At 33.7% G+C, this 19,319-nt stretch overlaps 3 protein-coding genes across 4 annotated transcripts; 1 reads left to right on the forward strand and 2 right to left on the reverse strand.

Annotated features, from left to right (window-relative positions):
* Positions 1–352: 352 nt before the first annotated feature.
* Positions 353–3,089, forward strand: LOC125869335 (uncharacterized). The gene is made up of 3 exons (XM_049549908.1): positions 353–694; positions 1,430–1,682; positions 2,503–3,089. The coding sequence occupies exons 1-3, from the start codon at positions 587–589 to the stop codon at positions 2,868–2,870; spliced, it is 729 nt and encodes a 242-aa protein (XP_049405865.1). The 5' UTR covers positions 353–586; the 3' UTR covers positions 2,871–3,089.
* Positions 3,090–3,588: 499 nt separating this feature from the next.
* On the reverse strand, positions 3,589–12,345 carry LOC125867687 (ethanolamine-phosphate cytidylyltransferase-like). 2 transcript variants are annotated; one of them, XM_049548252.1, is made up of 10 exons: positions 12,267–12,345; positions 10,833–11,267; positions 9,312–9,547; positions 8,529–8,701; positions 7,197–7,268; positions 6,633–6,700; positions 6,169–6,289; positions 5,255–5,320; positions 5,045–5,167; positions 3,589–3,964 (listed from the first exon to the last, which is right to left on the reverse strand). In XM_049548252.1, the coding sequence occupies exons 2-10, from the start codon at positions 11,183–11,185 to the stop codon at positions 3,893–3,895; spliced, it is 1,284 nt and encodes a 427-aa protein (XP_049404209.1). In that variant the 5' UTR covers positions 11,186–11,267; positions 12,267–12,345; the 3' UTR covers positions 3,589–3,892. The 2 variants fall into 2 exon arrangements, with proteins under 2 accessions (XP_049404209.1, XP_049404207.1); XM_049548250.1 differs by having other exon boundaries at positions 12,120–12,279.
* A 5,539-nt stretch (positions 12,346–17,884) lies between these two features.
* Positions 17,885–19,048, reverse strand: LOC125868416 (putative F-box protein At5g50220). Its single transcript, XM_049549073.1, has one exon. The coding sequence runs from the start codon at positions 18,977–18,979 to the stop codon at positions 17,885–17,887; it is 1,095 nt and encodes a 364-aa protein (XP_049405030.1). The 5' UTR covers positions 18,980–19,048.
* Positions 19,049–19,319: the final 271 nt, after the last annotated feature.

The raw sequence follows: 19,319 nt of genomic DNA on the forward strand, positions 1-19,319 counted from the left end.
TAGCATAGATAGGTTGGGTCGTTGGGCTGGATTTTATATAAATAGGTGGACCAATAAGATGAAGCCATTTGTCTAATTTAATGACTCAACATTTGCCATGTCAACAGACTGTTAAAAAAAGGCAATTTTAAACCTTAAAAAAACGTTGAGGGAATTTTTAAACCAAAAAGTGAAAAGATGACATTTTAAAATCATTTTGAATACGTTAAGGGCATTTATAACCTTTTTCCAAAAAAAAAAAAAATGCATAGCAAATTATAATAGGACTATTTGGTTTCTTGTGTGGGACCCTGACCCGAGTAAAGTGAGGCCCACAGTTTGTTTCTCTCTCTATGTGCACCAAAGTTCCGGAAAAATCTAGACTTGGGAGAAGAGTCTACAAGCTTCCATTATTCTTCCTATAACTGAAATTCTCAACGTCGTTCTTCTTTCACTTTCATAAACCGAGCTCTCCAACTACCTAACAACACTCTGGTTGCTGCTTTGATCGATCGTTTGAGAAGGAGGTAGGTAGCATAAATTTGTGCAAAGTGATCTCTGATAGCTTTTTAGGGTTTTTTTTGGACGCTGTTGTTAAAAGAAGAATATGGAGCCATACAATACATTGAAGATGAAGAGGAAGGATTTGGAAGATGTTTATGATGAATTCTCTGAATTTTCACTTTCTTCTCCCGCCAGAAAAATTCGTCGACTGGTAAACCTCTTCGCCCTTTGAGAAATTCTTCTGTTTTTAACTGCAAGTATATGAAATTCTGTTGAAGGTAGTGATTAGTATGATGGTTTTGTAATTTTTTTCAACTAATGGAGGTTGAGCTTGATTTTTTGAGTATTGGAATTGTATGAACTTAAACTAGAGAAGAATGCACTTAGTGTTGATTGAAGTGGATTTTTGGATTTGAGTTGTATGAACCTTGGTGTACCAGTTGCAGTTGCCTACATGTGATCAGGAGATTCTCGTGGAAACAGTTGTAGTCAAGTCTTTCTTCGTACTCAGGAGCTTAGAACACTGGGCTGCCTTTTTAATTATATTGCTTTGAGTTTCTACCATAACTCCTGTTATTTACTGGGTTCGAGATCAATTCTGTTCTTATTTAGTGAATTTTTAAACACACACATGGTATGCCAAAGCTACACGTAAATAACCCTCTACATTAGCCTCAGGATATAAAGGTTACGGAGTTACTGGCGAAAAAATAAATCACTGTTGTTTCAACTTAAGGGCAGGATGAATATAGAGGATTCCTATAGCTAACTCCGACTAGTTTGGGATTGAGGTGTAGTTGATTTGTTACGACTTAATTTGGCAGAATTGAGGATAAATCAAAGAATGTTCTAAAATTGCTATCGCCCCCTATCAGTTTGTTTTTGATGAAATTGCCTGTGCAATGAGTATGTTAGTGATGTTTTTTTCTATTTACTTTATGTTTAGGATGCAGATTTGCCTCCCATAATAGAAGAGGTTGAAGAACCAGAGATTCCTATAGCTTTTGAGCAAGCAGCTACTTATCCAAGCTTCGGAAGCAATGCAGTAAATAGGGGTCTAGTAATTGAGGAACTGCCAAGTGTGCCTGAGAATGAAGAGAGGGCAATTGTTCTATTCAAGCCCATGAACACACAGCCTATGCATTCCCCTTCTAATTTCTCCGTTAAAGTGGATCCCCAGTTTCTTAATGGTTTCAAGAGTAAGTCTCTGGTCCCTATACTTTTAGTTGTTAATTTAGTTTATATGAGATTATTTGGTAGTTTTATTGAAAACATTGAATGCATAGCTTATTTATTAGGCTCCTTAGGTTATATTAATATGGTTTAGATCACCTTGAGATCAACAGGATGAACATAGTATCTAATTGTTGGTGGTGTGTTTCTTGTTTTAAGAACTTGTTAAGTTCCACAGCTCGAAAAGTAATAGTGAAGCTCTGTCTAAATTTGGGAGAGGTCATGAGAAGGAATTGGCCTTGAATCTATCAGTTCTGCTGATGTGTAAATCTCTTCCCAAGGGTAAATTGGCAATACATCAGTTCAAGATGAGCTGATTGGAGTTGCAGTTAATATGTAAGCCAGCTTGAATGCTAAGGCAAACTTTAGGTACTTTATAGAATAACCTTTGTCAATGCAAGTGTAGCTCAAGTAGCTCAGTCTTTCTTTTTGATGAATTTAGTGGTTAAAAAAGTTAGAAATCCCTGTTCTCTTTGTAGAACTTGATTTCTCAGTGATCTGATCATGGTGCTGAGCTAAGGAACATTCAGAATCCTGTATGTATTGAGTATTTTTTGAGGAAGGTGTTAATGGAAACATCCTTTTAGAGAAAATGGATGTGATCCTGATAATGGTTAAAATTAGAATTTGATTGAGAACTTTTTGACAGAGTCTAATTTGATCCATGGGCAGAGCCATAGAAGCTGGTTGCCATTGTATATTCCTTGGTTTGATTAGACGGTGGTGTTTTACCTAAGTGAAAAATATACTTTAAAGCTCAGTGATCAGTTTTTGTATGTTGTGCAGGTCAAATCTTCTGGGATAACACTGCAAATGCATTTAGACTAGTTGACAATGAAGCAACGGAACAGGACGACTGTAGTTCTGCAAAAGAATGTCTAGCGGTTGTTCCCTGGGTTCCATCTCAATTTCCTTCTGCAGCAGAAGCTGAAGTCCTTAGTCAACCTGATGTTTCAGATATGATGGATGCTGAAGATATGGAGGGAGTAGCTATGGATATTGAAGATAACAGTGTGGATGTTGAACCACGAACTGCAGTCGAGACTGGTGCAGTTGGTGTAAATGATGGTTTGCATCATTGGCAACAACAGCATTGTATGACGACGACTCAACTGCCTCAGAACACATCAACACCTATTCCCTGGTACCGGTAATTGGCATAAAGATTCGGATGTTATAATTACGATTAGATATTATTAGAACTCTCCATGGGTCTCCTCTTGCAAGGAAGCATTGGTTAGGTAAAAGAGGGTGAAGTAAATAGTAGATAAAAGTACTAGAATGTGAATTGAAAAGGTCAGGAGACCGTTATGTTAAATTCAGCTAGCAGGGCCTCTAATATGTCGAGCGAAGAGCTGCTTATGGTTTTATAATGTCTCCGCTCGAGATGAAAATGCAAATCATTCTCCATATCTTGGATTGATTTTTCTTTAGTTATGCCTATTTTGCTTACACTGATAGAGATTGTGGAATGGAAAATAGTCACTTTGGGAACGAAATTTGTTCAACTCATAATAGTTAAAGAGGAAAAAAGACAACGAGCTGTTGATATTAATGTGTCGTTTGTTGACAAGTAGTTCTTCATAAAATTATTTTGGAAGTTTGTAATCACAAAAAAGAAATATGGAAATATGTGATTTGCTATTGTACGATATTTTATTCATGAATTGGAGAAACTTCATACATTCCACACCTGTAATTTTTATGTTCATGAGAAAATAATAATAATACAACTTAGACATTTGATTGGCCCTAAAACTTGAAGTCACCCTCATCAAAAGACCCTACTTATTATTTCCATAAAATGAAAGAAGCAATATTCAGTTTACTTGTTTCTAAGAAACAATATCCCCAACTGTAATTACAGTGCAATAATTGAAATTGGAACTGATTAACTATAGAATAAGAATGGAGCAACAGTTCCTTAACTTACATGAATCAATATGGATTTGAGATTAAGAAATCAGCTACAACCCAAGAAATAAATAATTAAATAAATAAAAATCTACATCTTCTGACTATGAATTTTCTTCTTATATCTTGCAAACCACCTCGAACGTATATATTTTAAATACAAACAAATACAAATACAGGACAGGACGAGCTACCTTGAAAAAAGAGCAGCTTCGCCAAAGTTACAAGTCACAAGAGATGCCTGGAGACAGTAACATAAAACTTAATCGCCTGAAATATACTGCTTCTCTGCATAGTACTTCTTCTCACTTGCTTCCTTTTTTGTGTTCCTTTTCTGCACAACTCAACAAGGCGTGTTACCATGATAGAGCAAAACTAATTGCAAACAAACAACAGTGATATCTTCACACTAAAAATGGTGAGAAAACGAGGATGCTAGCGCAAAGGATGTAATAAAATATTGACATGCAATGTGCTTCTTCAGAACAGAACAAGGCAAGTTGAGGTTGGCAGCGTGCAGGCGGGGGTGGAAAGGTTCTTTGTAGTAACGGAGAAAAGACACTTCTAGCAAAATCTAATATCAATGTGCAGCAAATAGAAAGTGGAGGATACAATGTCCATGAATCATATTTCAAATATAAATTACAACAAATATTTTAATCTGATGAGAGGAGATTGATAATATGGTCTTTGTAGCTTTCCAGTTCACTATATTATATTTATGTATAGAGAGAGAGAGATGTGAGCATTTCATGGGAATGCAAGTCGGTCTATGAGGTAAACGGAGTCATATATGGGCTTTCAAACCTAAATATAAGCTATGGACACAAGAGAATACACAACTATTGTTTAATGGACTTAATTTATATGTAACTGTCCCATTTTTGCACAACTAAAGACTCCTACAGTTATGGAATCTTAATGTAATATATTGCACAACTAAAGACTCCTACAGTTATGGAATCTTAAGGTAATATATTGCACAACTAAAACTCCTGTAGTTAGGATTCTCTATGGTGGTTAGTCAAGTGTGGCATATGGAGGATTTTAAGTGCTTCTCAACGGAATGTTACATCATAGGAAATTTATAACCTACTTTGTGACGCTACTATTACACTAATGATTTTCCTGACCACCAATGCTTTTGACTTTCCTAGTCAATCGACACTTCATGAACTAGGTCACACCGGAAATAGAGAACACAATGCTAAATTTTGATCCACCTAAATGTCTATATCATCATATATAGAAATTTGATACTGTTGGGCATGGTAGTCAATCCAAATACTGCTCCTTTACAAGTCTATCTCTTTCTGTCTTTTTCTCTCTCCAACTGGCATGTGAGTAAATTCCGCAAACAGCTAAACACTGTATAATCTACGGACTAAGCAACAAATGTGAAAGTGTCACTTACCACATACATCTCGTGGTTGGCAATGATTCTTTGAGCAACTGAAGTGGTTGTAATGTCTTTAGGGCTCTCAATTACTCGGAAGATTCCCATGTTTTTAGGTACTGCATAGGGATCATGTTCTTCCTGCAGCAGCCAAGATTTTTCTCAGGAACATGCTTCTAATATTATTTTTTGGCGTTAAACAGAAAATGTCATTGTGCAAATACTTACTCCTGTAGAAGAGTTCCTTTCAGAAACTGTCCCATGTACAACCACAGAAATATTGAAAGTTGTTACCTAGTCCATGTCAAATAGAAAAAAGGGCAAATTAGTCACCAATAAGAAATGCAGAGTACATACTTTCTCCTTTGAAGGTCTAAGAGTAGGATGAGAGAAAAATAAACAATTGATTTCTAAGAAAAAGGAATAGCTTGTTATAACAAAACGCTCTTGTAAAGGAACTGTAAAATGCCACCTATATTGTTGCATTTTAAAGTGTTTTGGTGAATGTTTCAAGTACTATTAATGATCCACAAACTGTAGCGCATTAGGCTCTCAGTTATAGCAGCACATTTTCATGGTGATGAACTGTAAATCTTGCGCTGATCATTTCTCCATACTATAAGATAAATATGATTACACAAGATAGTGAAGAATTTGCTAGTATACAGTTAAAGGGAGAGTATGAAGTCCCAAGTCATTGGGTCCACCAATTTAAGGGCCATTGATCGTCCTCAGCTATATGAGAATGTAGAATGTTGGGATTTTGAGAAATAGCCAAAGTATCAATTGTTTACATAATCTTTAAACTATCACCTAATGAAACCTTAGCCTTTTCCATTTCTGTCAATTTGTGACTATGTGTCTGCTTTGCTTTCAGAAGGAACCCCTTTTCCAGGGAGAACTATATATTTGTATGGCAGGGCAAAGGGTAAAGGACACACAGGTGAGTGATACTTCTTTTTCATCAATGCGAAATCAACAAATGCAGAAGAAATTTCTTTTAAAAAAAAGAAAAAAGGGAAAAGAAAAGCAGCTGTTTTGCTTATCTTTTGGATATACAATAAATACAATTAAGTAGACAAATCTGAAGAAACTAGAAATAAGAGAGAAAGAAAACATCTAAAAGGTTGAAGCAAGCTTACCATATCGTGGGTCACTTCCCAAGGGGCACCAATAATGACCTCATCAACATAGCGGCAGGCAAGTACACTAAGACTGCGCTCATGCAGATTCATCAGTGGATACTGATGTCCACGATGTTCGCTGCAAGAAATAAAATTAGTTAATTCTCTATCTTCGTACTCATAAAAAGTGTGTTAAATGAGATAAGCACAGGTTCTGAAGGAGTACTGTGAAATTCTTTTAGAAAGTCATAACTAAACCATGGTATCTCAACATGCAAGTAAAAATACAGAGAGCATATCTTGACATGAAAATAAGACTTTTTGAGATAAATAAGGGTTCATTTAAAGATGTGACCTCAGAGCCTTTCAATCAGCAGTGCAGTTTGTCCATTGACAAATAAAATCAGGGTTGTCACTTAAAGTATGTTATTGGAAAGCAACAGATAACCAAGAATAGGCAAGTAATACTAACATAAATGTACCTGATAGTCTCATCAGTGTAAACTCCAACTAAGAGAAAATCTCCAAGCTGTCTGGCACTTCGAAGAATCTGAGATGGGAGAAAAATAGTCCGTTACTCGTAAAACTGTATACTGATGCTGAATGAGAAAACACTATTTTAATGAACTACAGAGCACAATAAAAAAATGAAAGACACTATAGGCAGGTTAAGACTAGAATTGGAGATTAAGTATATCATGTATAAAAGGCAAAAGAAAAAGATTCAATAGTTTGGATATTAAGTCTATCATTAAACATCATCTACTATTATGATGAGCTTTGAGGTTCAAAAGTATTTATTGCAATTAATATAAAATGCTACTTGATTCTCAACATCATTAAGGATAATGACTTAGAATGCATCGTAACCCATGAACCTTAGCATTACATGCAAGTAGAAGGAAGCAAACTTCACAGAAAGTTCATAAACCATCCAGATTAACAATATCACAGACATTAAATATAGGTGAAAGTCACACATATGATTGCACTATGTATACATAATAAAGCCTGACTAATTCCGAAATTCCAAATTAGAGATTTACCTCCACATGGCCAGCATGAAAAAGATCGAAAGCACCATCAATATACACAACTCGAGCATTTGGCCCAGGCCCCTAAGAATAAAAAAGGAGGAGAATATTTACTTCCAAGGCTCTAGGAGGAAAAAAAATCTCAAACAGAAATGATTGCAATGAGAATAGAGAAGTGAGACTTAGGTTTTCTGTACTATGAGCTAATGGGAAGTAACTTTATCCCCATTTTTGTTGTTTCAACTTCAACAGCGTGAATTCATTTACTAAGCATGGTTCAAGCATAGGATTTATGAATGAGGTACATGGTTCAGTTATTAATGCATGTTCACCACAATAGAACAAAATTTTCGTTTGCCCAAATAATAGACGATCTATTATCTCAAGTAATCTCCCTAGTAAGTACTAGCCAAGTTAACTCTATGTATTCTGATTCATCAACTCCATGAGGAAGACCTTCATTTACATAAAATTTTGCTAATATAAGCAGGGGCATACTAGGTGGACGACAGGAGGACTATGGCTTCATGTGAATACATGCTCCTCTCCCTAGACCACGCATAGCAATGTTATAGTTTTACAAGATCAGTTTAAAATATATGTGCACACCCAAGCTGAAAGTTTCCCATGGTGCAATAATTATTGGTTTCACCTCTAATGTAATCGGCGGTTCAAATTCCATGTTTGTCTTATTATATTTCCTTTCTTTTTCTAGATTTGAGCCGGGGAGTACTTCTTTCTTCATTTGGTTTATTTTTTCTAACTCTTTAAGTTTGACAGATTGAAATCCCTATTCTGCTTTTATTACTTAAATTTTATATAATTAAACCAAATGTCTATGTTTGAAGTAGTAGTATTGGACAACGTAGCATGTAGTCAACTGGCTCAACTAATACCAACATTTTCGGGTTTCGACACGGACTAAAATATATATATGTGATATCACTACATTTGTAAGAAAAAGAATAATTTTTTGAACCTATAATTACAATAGACAATGAGTCAATGGAAAGAATCTAAAGGTTAAATCCGTCAAATGTAAATTCTAGATCTGCCCTCTTCTTAATAGTGCACCCATCCTTTTGAAATCCTAGATCCGTCTCTGAGTATAAGCCCGCGTTTCAGGTATGATCTAGGGTGAGACTTACTAAAGTTTTATCCTTGAGCACTGTTGAAGTGTAGATTCAGAAATAACGGCTCCAAAAAAAATAATTCTAATTCTACAGTTGTGTTGTCTTCAATTCATACTCATAATGTTCACATTGAAAATTCAATATAGAAAAAGGAACAATATACATCTGGCATGAGGCCTCACAAAAAAGTAGAGAGTATAGCTTGTGATACCTTTCCATTCGAAAATTGCACAATCCGTCTAGATGTGGGCAGAAAACTAGATATGTGATCAATCTTCGACATTTTTTCCTCAGCATGTACATGGTTCACATTATCATCTTTGCTGGGGAGAGATGAATTGGAGCAATCTTGAGAAATACTTTTAGCAGATGAAAGAATCCTTCCTACAAAACATGATTGTAAAATCTATGAGAAAACAAAAACATACTCATCGCTTTTAGTATGTGGTTCCAGGAAACATTTCCTTTTCTTTACTTTTTCCAGGATGTTTACTGAACAATCTCTTTAATTTATTTTCATTTCTGGTCTAGGGAAGATAATTTGATTATAGAAAGATTTCTCCTTTATGAAAAAACACTATTAAGTCTTCTGATATTATCAGCTACATACAAAACTTTGGCACATGACAAACAGTCTAATATATAACAGGATCATGGATAGCTAACCAAACCATCAAAAGAGGCCAGGGGCAGAAGATGAAGAAGAAGAAGAAGAGGAGGAAGAAAATGGAAGATTAATAGCCTCTGTACATTATTAATTACATATGTATGCACAAAGTAAAAGCTAGGGGGGGAATGGCAAGGATTTGCAATTAAATGAACTGAGGTGGGGGGCGGGTTCATTTTATACAGAAAACAATCTTATTAAAAATCTGTTCAACCACAAACATAAGGCATATTTCTGGAAAATTTTATCTATACTAGCATAATAGATTGCATGATGTGCTTACACATCAAATCTTAAAACTGAACCAGAATAGAAGAGATATAGTACCTACAATATCTGTGCTGGAGACACCTTCAGTGCGTTTAATCTGCTTGTAACGACCAGCTTTCTTTGCTAGGGCATAAGCATCAGTTCCATCGGGTAATAGACAGGGATCATCACCGTGTATAATGTAATCAATCTTATGCTCCATAAACAGACGGTTCATAAAATCTTCAGTAATTGCATAAGGAGCATTGGCAATTACTTCATCCACCCACTTCAACCCACTAATAAGGGCGAGTCTGCAAAGAATCTTAAATTAGATAACATGTGAGGGTCGGGAAAAATTGAAACAGTTAAATTGATGAAACAAAATGGTAGCAGATAACAAGACGCACTAAATTCTCTGTCAAGTAATTAAAGTGAGTGCTAATTTATATTTGAAGTTCCAAGAACTAAAAGACATTCACATCTACACAGAGAACATGTAAGAGCTAATAAGCATAAATTAAAAGGAGAAATTTCTTTTTTTGAGAAAGATTTGCACCTAAAAGGAGAAATTTCTTTCAAGAAGTTTCTTCTCCATAATCCACTTTATGCCAAAAACTTTCTTAGGCTCATCAAGATGCAAGGTCAAACTTAGATGGACAGTGCTGATAACAGGTTATTGATCAACGTATGTCCTGAAATGGACAAGAGACCTTTAACCTAATCATATAGTTTTCCACAGTTACACTTTCAGCCTAGAGATGGTACTAGGATAAACTGCATGTGCGATGGACTCTCAATGAGGATTTGATACTTTTCTTTTATGAAGAAAGATTCATTGATAATATCGAAGAGGATTTTCTACTCATAGGCAAAAAACTGTCTCAGTTGCTGCCTTTGCCAAAGAACCAGTAGACAATGCAAATTAGCCACTGGATGAATGCAGGAAACAACGATAAGCGTTGTGAGTTATGATATTATTTCACGATGCCTAGCTATCATTTTCACTCAAGTAAGTGGAATCTTGAAAAATATTATTTATAATCAAGATGCTTTACATGGATAGTTAACAAGGACTTGAATTAGTGCATCTGGTTAATACTTTATAATCTTGATAAGAAATTGTTATCAACATGTCGATAGGATGTCATCCTACATAAAATATGGATTGCCCCAAAAGAAGACCATCTTTACTAAGATCCCTCTTAAGAACTGTATTAGCTCGTGCAATTCATAATTCTCAGTCTTGGTAACAGTCCATACAACCAAAGTTATTGCATTTTATCTAAACAATTTTAGCAACCACACACAACCTCTGTTTCAGACTGGATTTGTTCTTCACCTATCCTACTCAGGCAGGGTGGTGAAGGAAGAAGAAGATTACAGTGTATCTTCTTTTAGTCCACTGTGTTACTAGATTTTAAAGTTTCATGTAACACATATAGGTGTAGCTAACATTCCTAAGGTAGACACGAAAAGTACAGCTTTCTATGGCACCACTCAAACAAATAAGGCATCAAGCAGAATGTAATGCATTAAACTACATTTTTTCTGTACAAAATATTTTGATCAATGAAAGATGGAGCAATTAACTCGTACCTTTCTTCCATGCATAAAACCGGTGGACCCTTATTAGCTACAATTTCTTCATCACTAACAACTCCAACTATTAACTCGTCTCCTAATTCTTTTGCTTGTCTTATTGCATTTGCATGTCCATAATGCATCAGATCAAAACACCCATCCATATAAACACGAATACGCTTCTTCCCACGCTTCTTTTTATGAAAGATACTTAGATTGGGTAAAAAGTGGGGTAGAGTAGGAGCACTAATCCCTGTTAAATAGCTAGTTGAAACCCCGAGCAAGGCTGCAGTTAGCATGACTCCACCCAAAAGCCTGGGGTAGTAACACAGCCTTTCCCCAATCCAGCTATTGCTTTCAAAATCCATTGGCCTCCTCCCTCTAACTTGTCAGGGTCCTTGTGGACCTCTCTCTAAAAGAGGAAAAGAGGCCCTGCAACAAGAGCAACAACTGTATAACCAAACAAACAAATGTAAGTGGTAGAAATAAAGCCCGATAACAGTAATCTCCACTTCAATCTGAAATCAGAAAAATAGCATCTAACAACAGTAGGATATGTTGGTTAAATGATTAAATAAGATGGAAAGGCCAATTAATGAGAAGGACCAAATCTCATATGTTGGGGGATAAGTACCAAAAAGCTGAAAACTTTATTGCTATAACGATCCAAATCGAATATAAACAAGAACATCCAATAAACAGACACATCAAGTTACAAGAATTGGGTTTGCTCTATATAATCCCCATTTCAATCTGAATTCAGAAAAAGCCAACATCTTAACTACAGTCAGGTAAGAGTGGCAAATCAATATACAATTCTAGAAAGGGCCAAATCACACAAGTGGATCAGTACGCAAAAAAAAAATGGCAACTTTATTACTACAACAACCCAAAATTAAACAAAAATCAAGAACATAAATAAGCATATACAGCAACCAGAGGTGGATCTATCCCTTTTTGGATTGTACCATATATACACACAGTGTAATTTCACTGTCATTAAATCTTAGCTGTTCCTATTCAGCAAACCAAAAAAAGCATTCTTGGCAGAAAAAAAAAAAGCTTCAATATGCAGAAACACCAACCAATCAAAACATGAAACAGAACAAATATTCCGACAAATCAGGAAATAAGATCTGGGTGTTGCATGAATAATCAAGAATTTAAAACAACAAACACAAATCACACAGACGAACCATGCAAATCATATAGATAAATCTAGCTCAATAATTTCCAAGAAAACAATAAAAAAAATCAATCTTTTTAATTAAAAAAAATGGTGGGGTGGAAATAAAGAAGAACCTGAAGGTGTAGAGGAATGGAGAAGTTGAAGAAAAGTGTGAGAATTCAGTTTTGTTATGGTGAAATTGAGGTTAACGCGGCAGTAGAACAGAAATCTAAAATTCTGCAGAAGAAAAAGGGGGGAATTTGTCAGATTAGAATCTTTACCTTTATTTATTCTTGAACCTCATTCACAAATATCACCATTTTTATTTTTTTATTTTATGTTACTTTTTTATTTCCCACACATTTTTGATTCCGTATTGACCAATTAATTCAGATTCAAATCGAAAAATCTCATTTTAAAAATAGCACATTTTGAATAGGTAAGTTGTGTGGTAACATAAAGATTATCATAACAACTTATTTAGTGATGTAAAATTTAAGCATGATAAAGTATCTATATATTTTACCACTATTTCGTAGAAATAAAGAAGATATTTTCGAAAACCATCTACTCAAATACAGTAAATTAACGCTTACAAGAAAGAAATAATAACAACAATTAGTACTATTCATCTGTGAGGTAAAGCTCTACATCCCCTTCAAATTTAAATATGAAATTGCTAATTAAAAATAAAAACTTACTTAAAATACCAAAATAATCTTTTCATGATAATAGAAAATAATTTGGTCAATCTTAATTTTATTCGTATCGGAGTTTGACTATTTTAAATTCGCGCAGCATAAAACCTTATTTAAAGAAAATCAAGTATTTTTTTTTATACTGAAGCTCAAACGTGAAATCTCTTATTAAGAAACAAAACGACATCCTTTGATGGCTGATCAACCTTTATCAATGAATTGGTTTGGTGTTGTGCTTTGACAATGAAAAAGAAATTGCTTTGAACTGTCAGATTCATGTTGTCATTTTCTTTGGAGTAGTATTGCCAGATGTTAAAATTAAATGTATGACTTATGAATTAAGGAAATAAATTAGTCCTAGTTGACAATTCATACATAAAATGTGAGGCAACAAAAGTCATTTTCATAATAAATTGAATAATTTGTATGAAGTTAGATGAAAAACATTAGCCAAATTTATTAAGAACTCAATAACTTTCTTTTCTAGAAATTTAAAAATCATTATTTCAAAATCTTAACCCCATCTCTACTTATAAATATCTTCATCCATATTGTTATTTTATATTAAAAAAATATATTCAATTGAAATTACTATTCACTCTATTTCAATTCACGTAAAAGGATTAGAAATACAAAAATTAAAATACTTTTTCATTACAAATTTAGGTGAAGAATTCTTTACATTTTGAATCAAATTTACATTTTAACAATACTACAATTCAATATAACTAATTAATTCAAATATTTTTAAACCTAAAATAGTAGTAATAATTTCACGTAAATCACGACAAAAGAATTTTGTATTTATTTTCTGGAAGGGGGTCAATGTCAACAAGATACGAAGTGAGAGAACTAATTCTAATCCTCCACCATTAATGTCGTACCGCATCATATGAGGCTGCTTCTTTCTAAATTAAATGCTTTAGGTTTGAGTTTTGATGTGAAAAAATATTTGATAGATAATGTTTTACTGCAATATAAATTTAAATTAATTGATCGGACTTCAATATAGATACTAAAAATGAAATGAAAAATCAAATCGATCGAACTTTAATATAGATACAAAAAATAAAATGAAAAATTAAATCGATTGGACTTTAATATAGATACAAAAAATGAAATGAAAAATCAAAAGATAATCTTAGTCCACTTTTCTCCTTTAATTTTCTTATCTTCTAGTGATTCTTCACATCAACTAGATTGCATGTGAGAGAATCATCATTCTTCACATTATATTGTTTTTTTATTCCTCCAATTTCTTCTTCTCAAAGAAATTGAGATTTTTAACTTATATCACTTGGTCCAATTTATAATTAAAAAAATGAGTGATTTGTTGAAATTTTTGTGATTTGGGCGAATTAAAGTGAAAACTAAAAGCTTTATTGTTGTTGAAAACTCATAAATAAATTTTGTGATTTGTTAAATTTTATGATAAATTGATGATTGGGGTTTGTTGGAGATATCATTTTAAAGTTATGATTAAAATTTGAAGTTATTCAATTGATGAAGATTTTGATTTATTTGGTGATGCTTTTAAACCTTATTGCGAATGAAATTAATGGAAAATGACATACAATCTGTTGTATAATATTGTATATCAGTTTAAAAGTAAATATAACTATTTTTATACATTATTGTAAACTTTTTTGACAAGATTCATATATTATATAGTAAATGTATAGACTATAGTATTGTATATCGCATAAATAAACATTGTTATAAAAATAAATCAAATTAAGAGAGAGGTGCCATGAGACATGAGTAGTGCACCAGCTGGGACAACTTGTTTGGATTCTCCTTCCATCATGTTATTTATGCCATTTGTAATTTGATACATCTTTTAAGTATGATACACACAAACTGATGAATAACATGTTGCCCACTTGACAATTAACACATTTATATGTATGCGCAAATGTTGTCATCATATTCACTCTTTGCGACCAGGACAAAATTGATTTATATTATTTTCCATTGTTGCATCAATTACTATTATTGGTTTTATTATTAATGAGAAGCCTATAATCTAATAGTATCTTTTTTGAAAAGGTTATTACATTGAAGGAAAGCAAAGTTGAGAGGTTGGATCTAGTGGGTATGAGAAGAGATAGAGGTAGGTCGAAAAATAATATTCGGGAAAGTGATTAGACATGATATGATGCACCTTTATCATACCGAAGACATGACCTTAAATAAAAGGGTATGAATGTTACGAATTAGAATGGAAGGTTAGCAGATAATGAAGTGTTGTCTGTCATAATAGTATTTATTTTGATAGAAGGGTGTGGATGTTACGAATTGGCTTCGATGGTCATCTTCACTGAATTATATTTTTGCTCCCTTATAAAAATATATAAATATCTTAATGACATCAGTTCTCAGTTCTGCACAAGTATAAAAACCAACTATATGCAACTAATCGTAAAGAAAGTGTACAAAGCCAAAAAAAATTAATGGAAGATATTCTTTTATAAATAAATAATTGTTTATAAAATCAAGCTCAAAGCAATATAAGTATAAAGAGAAGAAGACAAGAGAAGTAGATATAGGAGAAGATTTTTCTTCTTATTCAATTGTGTATATCAAATGGTGAGTGATATCTCTATTTATAGTGTTGAGATATCACTCTTAAAGGTCACCAAACTAGTAGATACATAGTTATCCCTTAAGGTTCTTATCACCTTGGAAGCACCCATACATGAATCCAATTAATTCTTGAATAAACCTAATGGATAATCCACACAATGCAATGGATTTATAACAATAATTATTTTAGAAACTATACAATGCATTGTTATTTTAATATATCAAATTAAATAGTAGACAAAAAATAATGTCAGCATAACTAATTTCAATATCACTAATGCATCTTATTCAATACTTTTAATTTGTAAACCCTACCAAACAACGACCCTTTAGTGCTCTTCATTGTCACCAACAACAATAGAGGACTAGAGTTGTGGGTGAAGAAAACAAATAATACACAAGCTCCTTTTAGGATTAAGTGAAGCGTAAAAGTGTCAGATTTAATATATTTAATAAAAGAGTTTGAGTGAACACCCTCACTGGACCCTAAATTCACCTGTGGCTAGGTTGACTTCATGTATTTCAAACCTTGGAATTTCATATTTGACAAGTCTATTATATATCTGGATTGATCGGGCATTGTAGACATATCAAAATTATTGGATCTAATCCATATACACTTTGAGTTAAATAATTAATTTGGACTGTACGACTATATATATAAGTCGATTTAATAAAATTAAAATTTATTTTATCTTAAGGTCCAAACTAGTATCACGTGCCAAGTAACATGGTCAAAGATGGACCCAAGTTGAAAAAAAGGGTGCACGTGCATATGCATACATTAACTTTGAAATAGTTATGTACCTTGTATACCATTTTTTTTTTTGTCAAAAGGATAATTATATATTAATAATAATTAGCACACAGAAGGCCCATTGAAGGCATTGGGTAGAGTATTCCCATAATTACAAATGTTAGCTTCCCTTACATACATATGGTTCCTAAGATGTCGTTTCAAACTGCGCTATTTGCATACATACATAGGAGGAACTATAAAAAAAAGTGGGTTTCCCAAACGTTTCACATTCGAGGCCTTCCTTGCTTAGCAACCCTATTTTGCTTCCTGAAGACGTGGGTTGGTGGAGCTGCACCCAGCGCCTTTCCATCAAAACAACCTGTATTCATAGATTAATTAGATTGTTATAGAGAGCATTGTCTTCATGAAACATATTAACTACTACTTTTTGGGTTGGTTACGAGGGGAACAAGATTATTATTGGAGTGAGGCCTTGTCTAAGGGAAAATAGGGGTTGTATTTGCCTCTTTGTTGACAAAGCCAACGACCCAGTCTCCTTTATGGTTTCTGATGATACCTCTTAGACCCCATCCCCAGGGTTGTTCTTAACAACACCATCAGTGTTCAACATGAAACTTCCCTGAGGAAGGGGGTTCCACTTCACTTGAATGGTTTGTTTCCTAGCTTTTGGAAGGGGCTGGGCTTGTTATTTTCTATGTAAAGATATTCAGTTGCTTGACTGATTACATTCACATGGCTAATACATTAATCCTTCTTTTTATTGAAAAGATTGTGGTTTCTTTGGAGCCAAATGGCCCAGAGACAAAAAGGATGGGCGTTCTCCCATTGTAAATGATGGTTGCAGTTCGTTCCTTTTATGTGCTTCCATTTTTCCCTCCACCCCTCATGAGAATAGATACTGTTGGGGAGATTATGGGTGGAGGTGTTAGTGGAAGTGATGGTTCCAAAAGGTTGTTGCATTAGTACAACTAAAGAAGATATGATCGTTATCCTCAATATGGTGGCCACAGAAGTGGCAGCTAGCTAGGGTCCAATATTATTCAAGTAGTGGGAAGTAGGTAGCATGTTGTGGTGCAAGAGCCAGATGAAGGTTTTGATCTTGTTTGGACAGGGCAAAGTCCAGATCCATTTGTACTCTTTGGGATTACCCTCATGAGGGGTGGAGATTGGTGGGAATTGCATTCTCCCTGATTAGGGAGTAAGCGTTGCTCATACTGAATCTCCCATTGTTAGTAAGGCCCCAAACAAACTTGTCTTCATTAGGGTTCACAGGAATGATATGGATGGCACTGATGAAGGATTTTATATCATCAGGAAATGTTCTCAAACTTCCAGCTACCATTGAGGTTAACATCGCAGACTCTACTTGACTCATATCACAAGTTCTCGAGACGGGAGGGGGTGAGGTTATGTACCTTCTATATTATTAACTTATGAGATTTATTTTATGATTATCAACTGTTTAAAATGATTTACTTTCTTTGTTAAATTAATACATTGGTTTGACCTTATCATTCCTTGCTAATGCACAATAAAAAACTAGGAAGCCTATTAAGAGCTAAATAGTAAATACTACATCATTTACTAACATCAAATCAACGTAGAAAGAAATTAAACTAGCTAGATATGAGAATAAGAATTTAACAACATTGAAAATAAAAATGCCAAGAACTACTTACATTGTACACATACATACTTTCTTTCTTATTAATATATAATATATTGATAACTAAAGTGTTATCACTACACATTTCACCATTCCATTCAAAATTTCCTTTGTTCGCATCATACTCCAGTTTAGTAGTTTTCAACGCCTGACACAATATGAACAAACTTTCTCTTTTATTCCTACAAGTCATCCACTGCTACCTAAACAAAAGAGACTATCAAAATACAAACTATGATGATTATATCTCAATAAATTGAACTCTCCCACATTTTTAAAGTTTCCTGTTTTGGTATTATACAATAAGAGTCTCCCATTGTTTGGAATAAATATTATCTCCCCATAAATATTGTCTTCTTCAAAAGGCACAAACCCCACAATCTTAAACCAATGCCCCATATGACACAAGTTGATACTAAACTCTTTTACCCAAAACTCCTCCTCCTTCTTGTCTTGTTTAAGCACAAAAATATTCACATTTGAAAAAATTGCTGAAAATTGTGCTAGCCCAAAAAACCCCTTTACTTCCACTAGTTGTTGTGCTTGATATATCATAAGACTTTTTTGAGTAATTGAACTTTCTTTTGGACAAGAAATTTTCCTAAATTCCTCATTTTCCAAGCCTAGACACACAATTCTTTTTTTATCGTCTTGCATATCATTGACCAGCCAATAAATAGAGCCATTCACACTCAAAGATGCAATTTTTCTTGTGTATAAATTCTTATGATTTTCAAGAATACTCCAAGAATTTGGGACAAAGTTGTCATCTTTAAGAGTTATAATCTCATATCCAACTTTGTCATCTTTTTTCCCAAAAACATGAACAATCTTGAATTCATTAGAACATGGGATGTACCCTAAATCAAAACTAATCATGGGGGTTGTAACATGAGGCAATTCTTGATTTTGTTGAGTGGTTAGATTGTATAACCAAATGTTGTCTTTAATGTTGTAACAAATGAAACATTGGCTGAAAGAGAAATAGGTGTTGTCTTGAAACAAAATGTCTAATGTGAATTTTTTGTCAAGATTTGGTGTTGGATTTTGTTTAAGGTGGTTATTTGTGGATATTGTAAGAGTTTTGGTAAAATAGTTGTTGCATTTGATGGATTCATCAATTACAACTAGATGAGGATTTTTGATGGATTTTTTGTAATGGAGTTTCTTGAAGTGAGGTGTGGAAATTGTGTTGAGCCAATGTTTTGAAACACATTTTAATTGACATACATTTTTGGCTGGGAGTCTTGAGAGGATCTCTGCTAATAAATCACAAGGAAGCATGATTTTTCTTGTACAACATTTCACAAAAGTGAGGAAATACAAGAATTTATAAGAAGATGAAGAATTATTTCAAGTGTTTTAATATAGTGTTGGAATAAAATAAAATAAATGTATTTTAAGCACTAATTTTTAAATTTAAAAATAAAAATAAACCAAAAGCCACCGGTTCTAATTAAATTTAGTGGGTTATTGAGGTCTTAGGTTCAAAACTCAGCGAAGAGAAAAAAACATTAGGTGATTATCTAATTTTGGTGGACAAAGTTATCTAGTGCCTATTACTTGTGGCATGTGACAAATATCCCACAAAAATTAGTCAAGGTGCGCGGAAACAGACCTAGCA

Source organism: Solanum stenotomum, chromosome 6 (genome assembly GCF_019186545.1).
Source record: "Solanum stenotomum isolate F172 chromosome 6, ASM1918654v1, whole genome shotgun sequence".
NCBI lineage: Eukaryota > Viridiplantae > Streptophyta > Magnoliopsida > Solanales > Solanaceae > Solanum > Solanum stenotomum.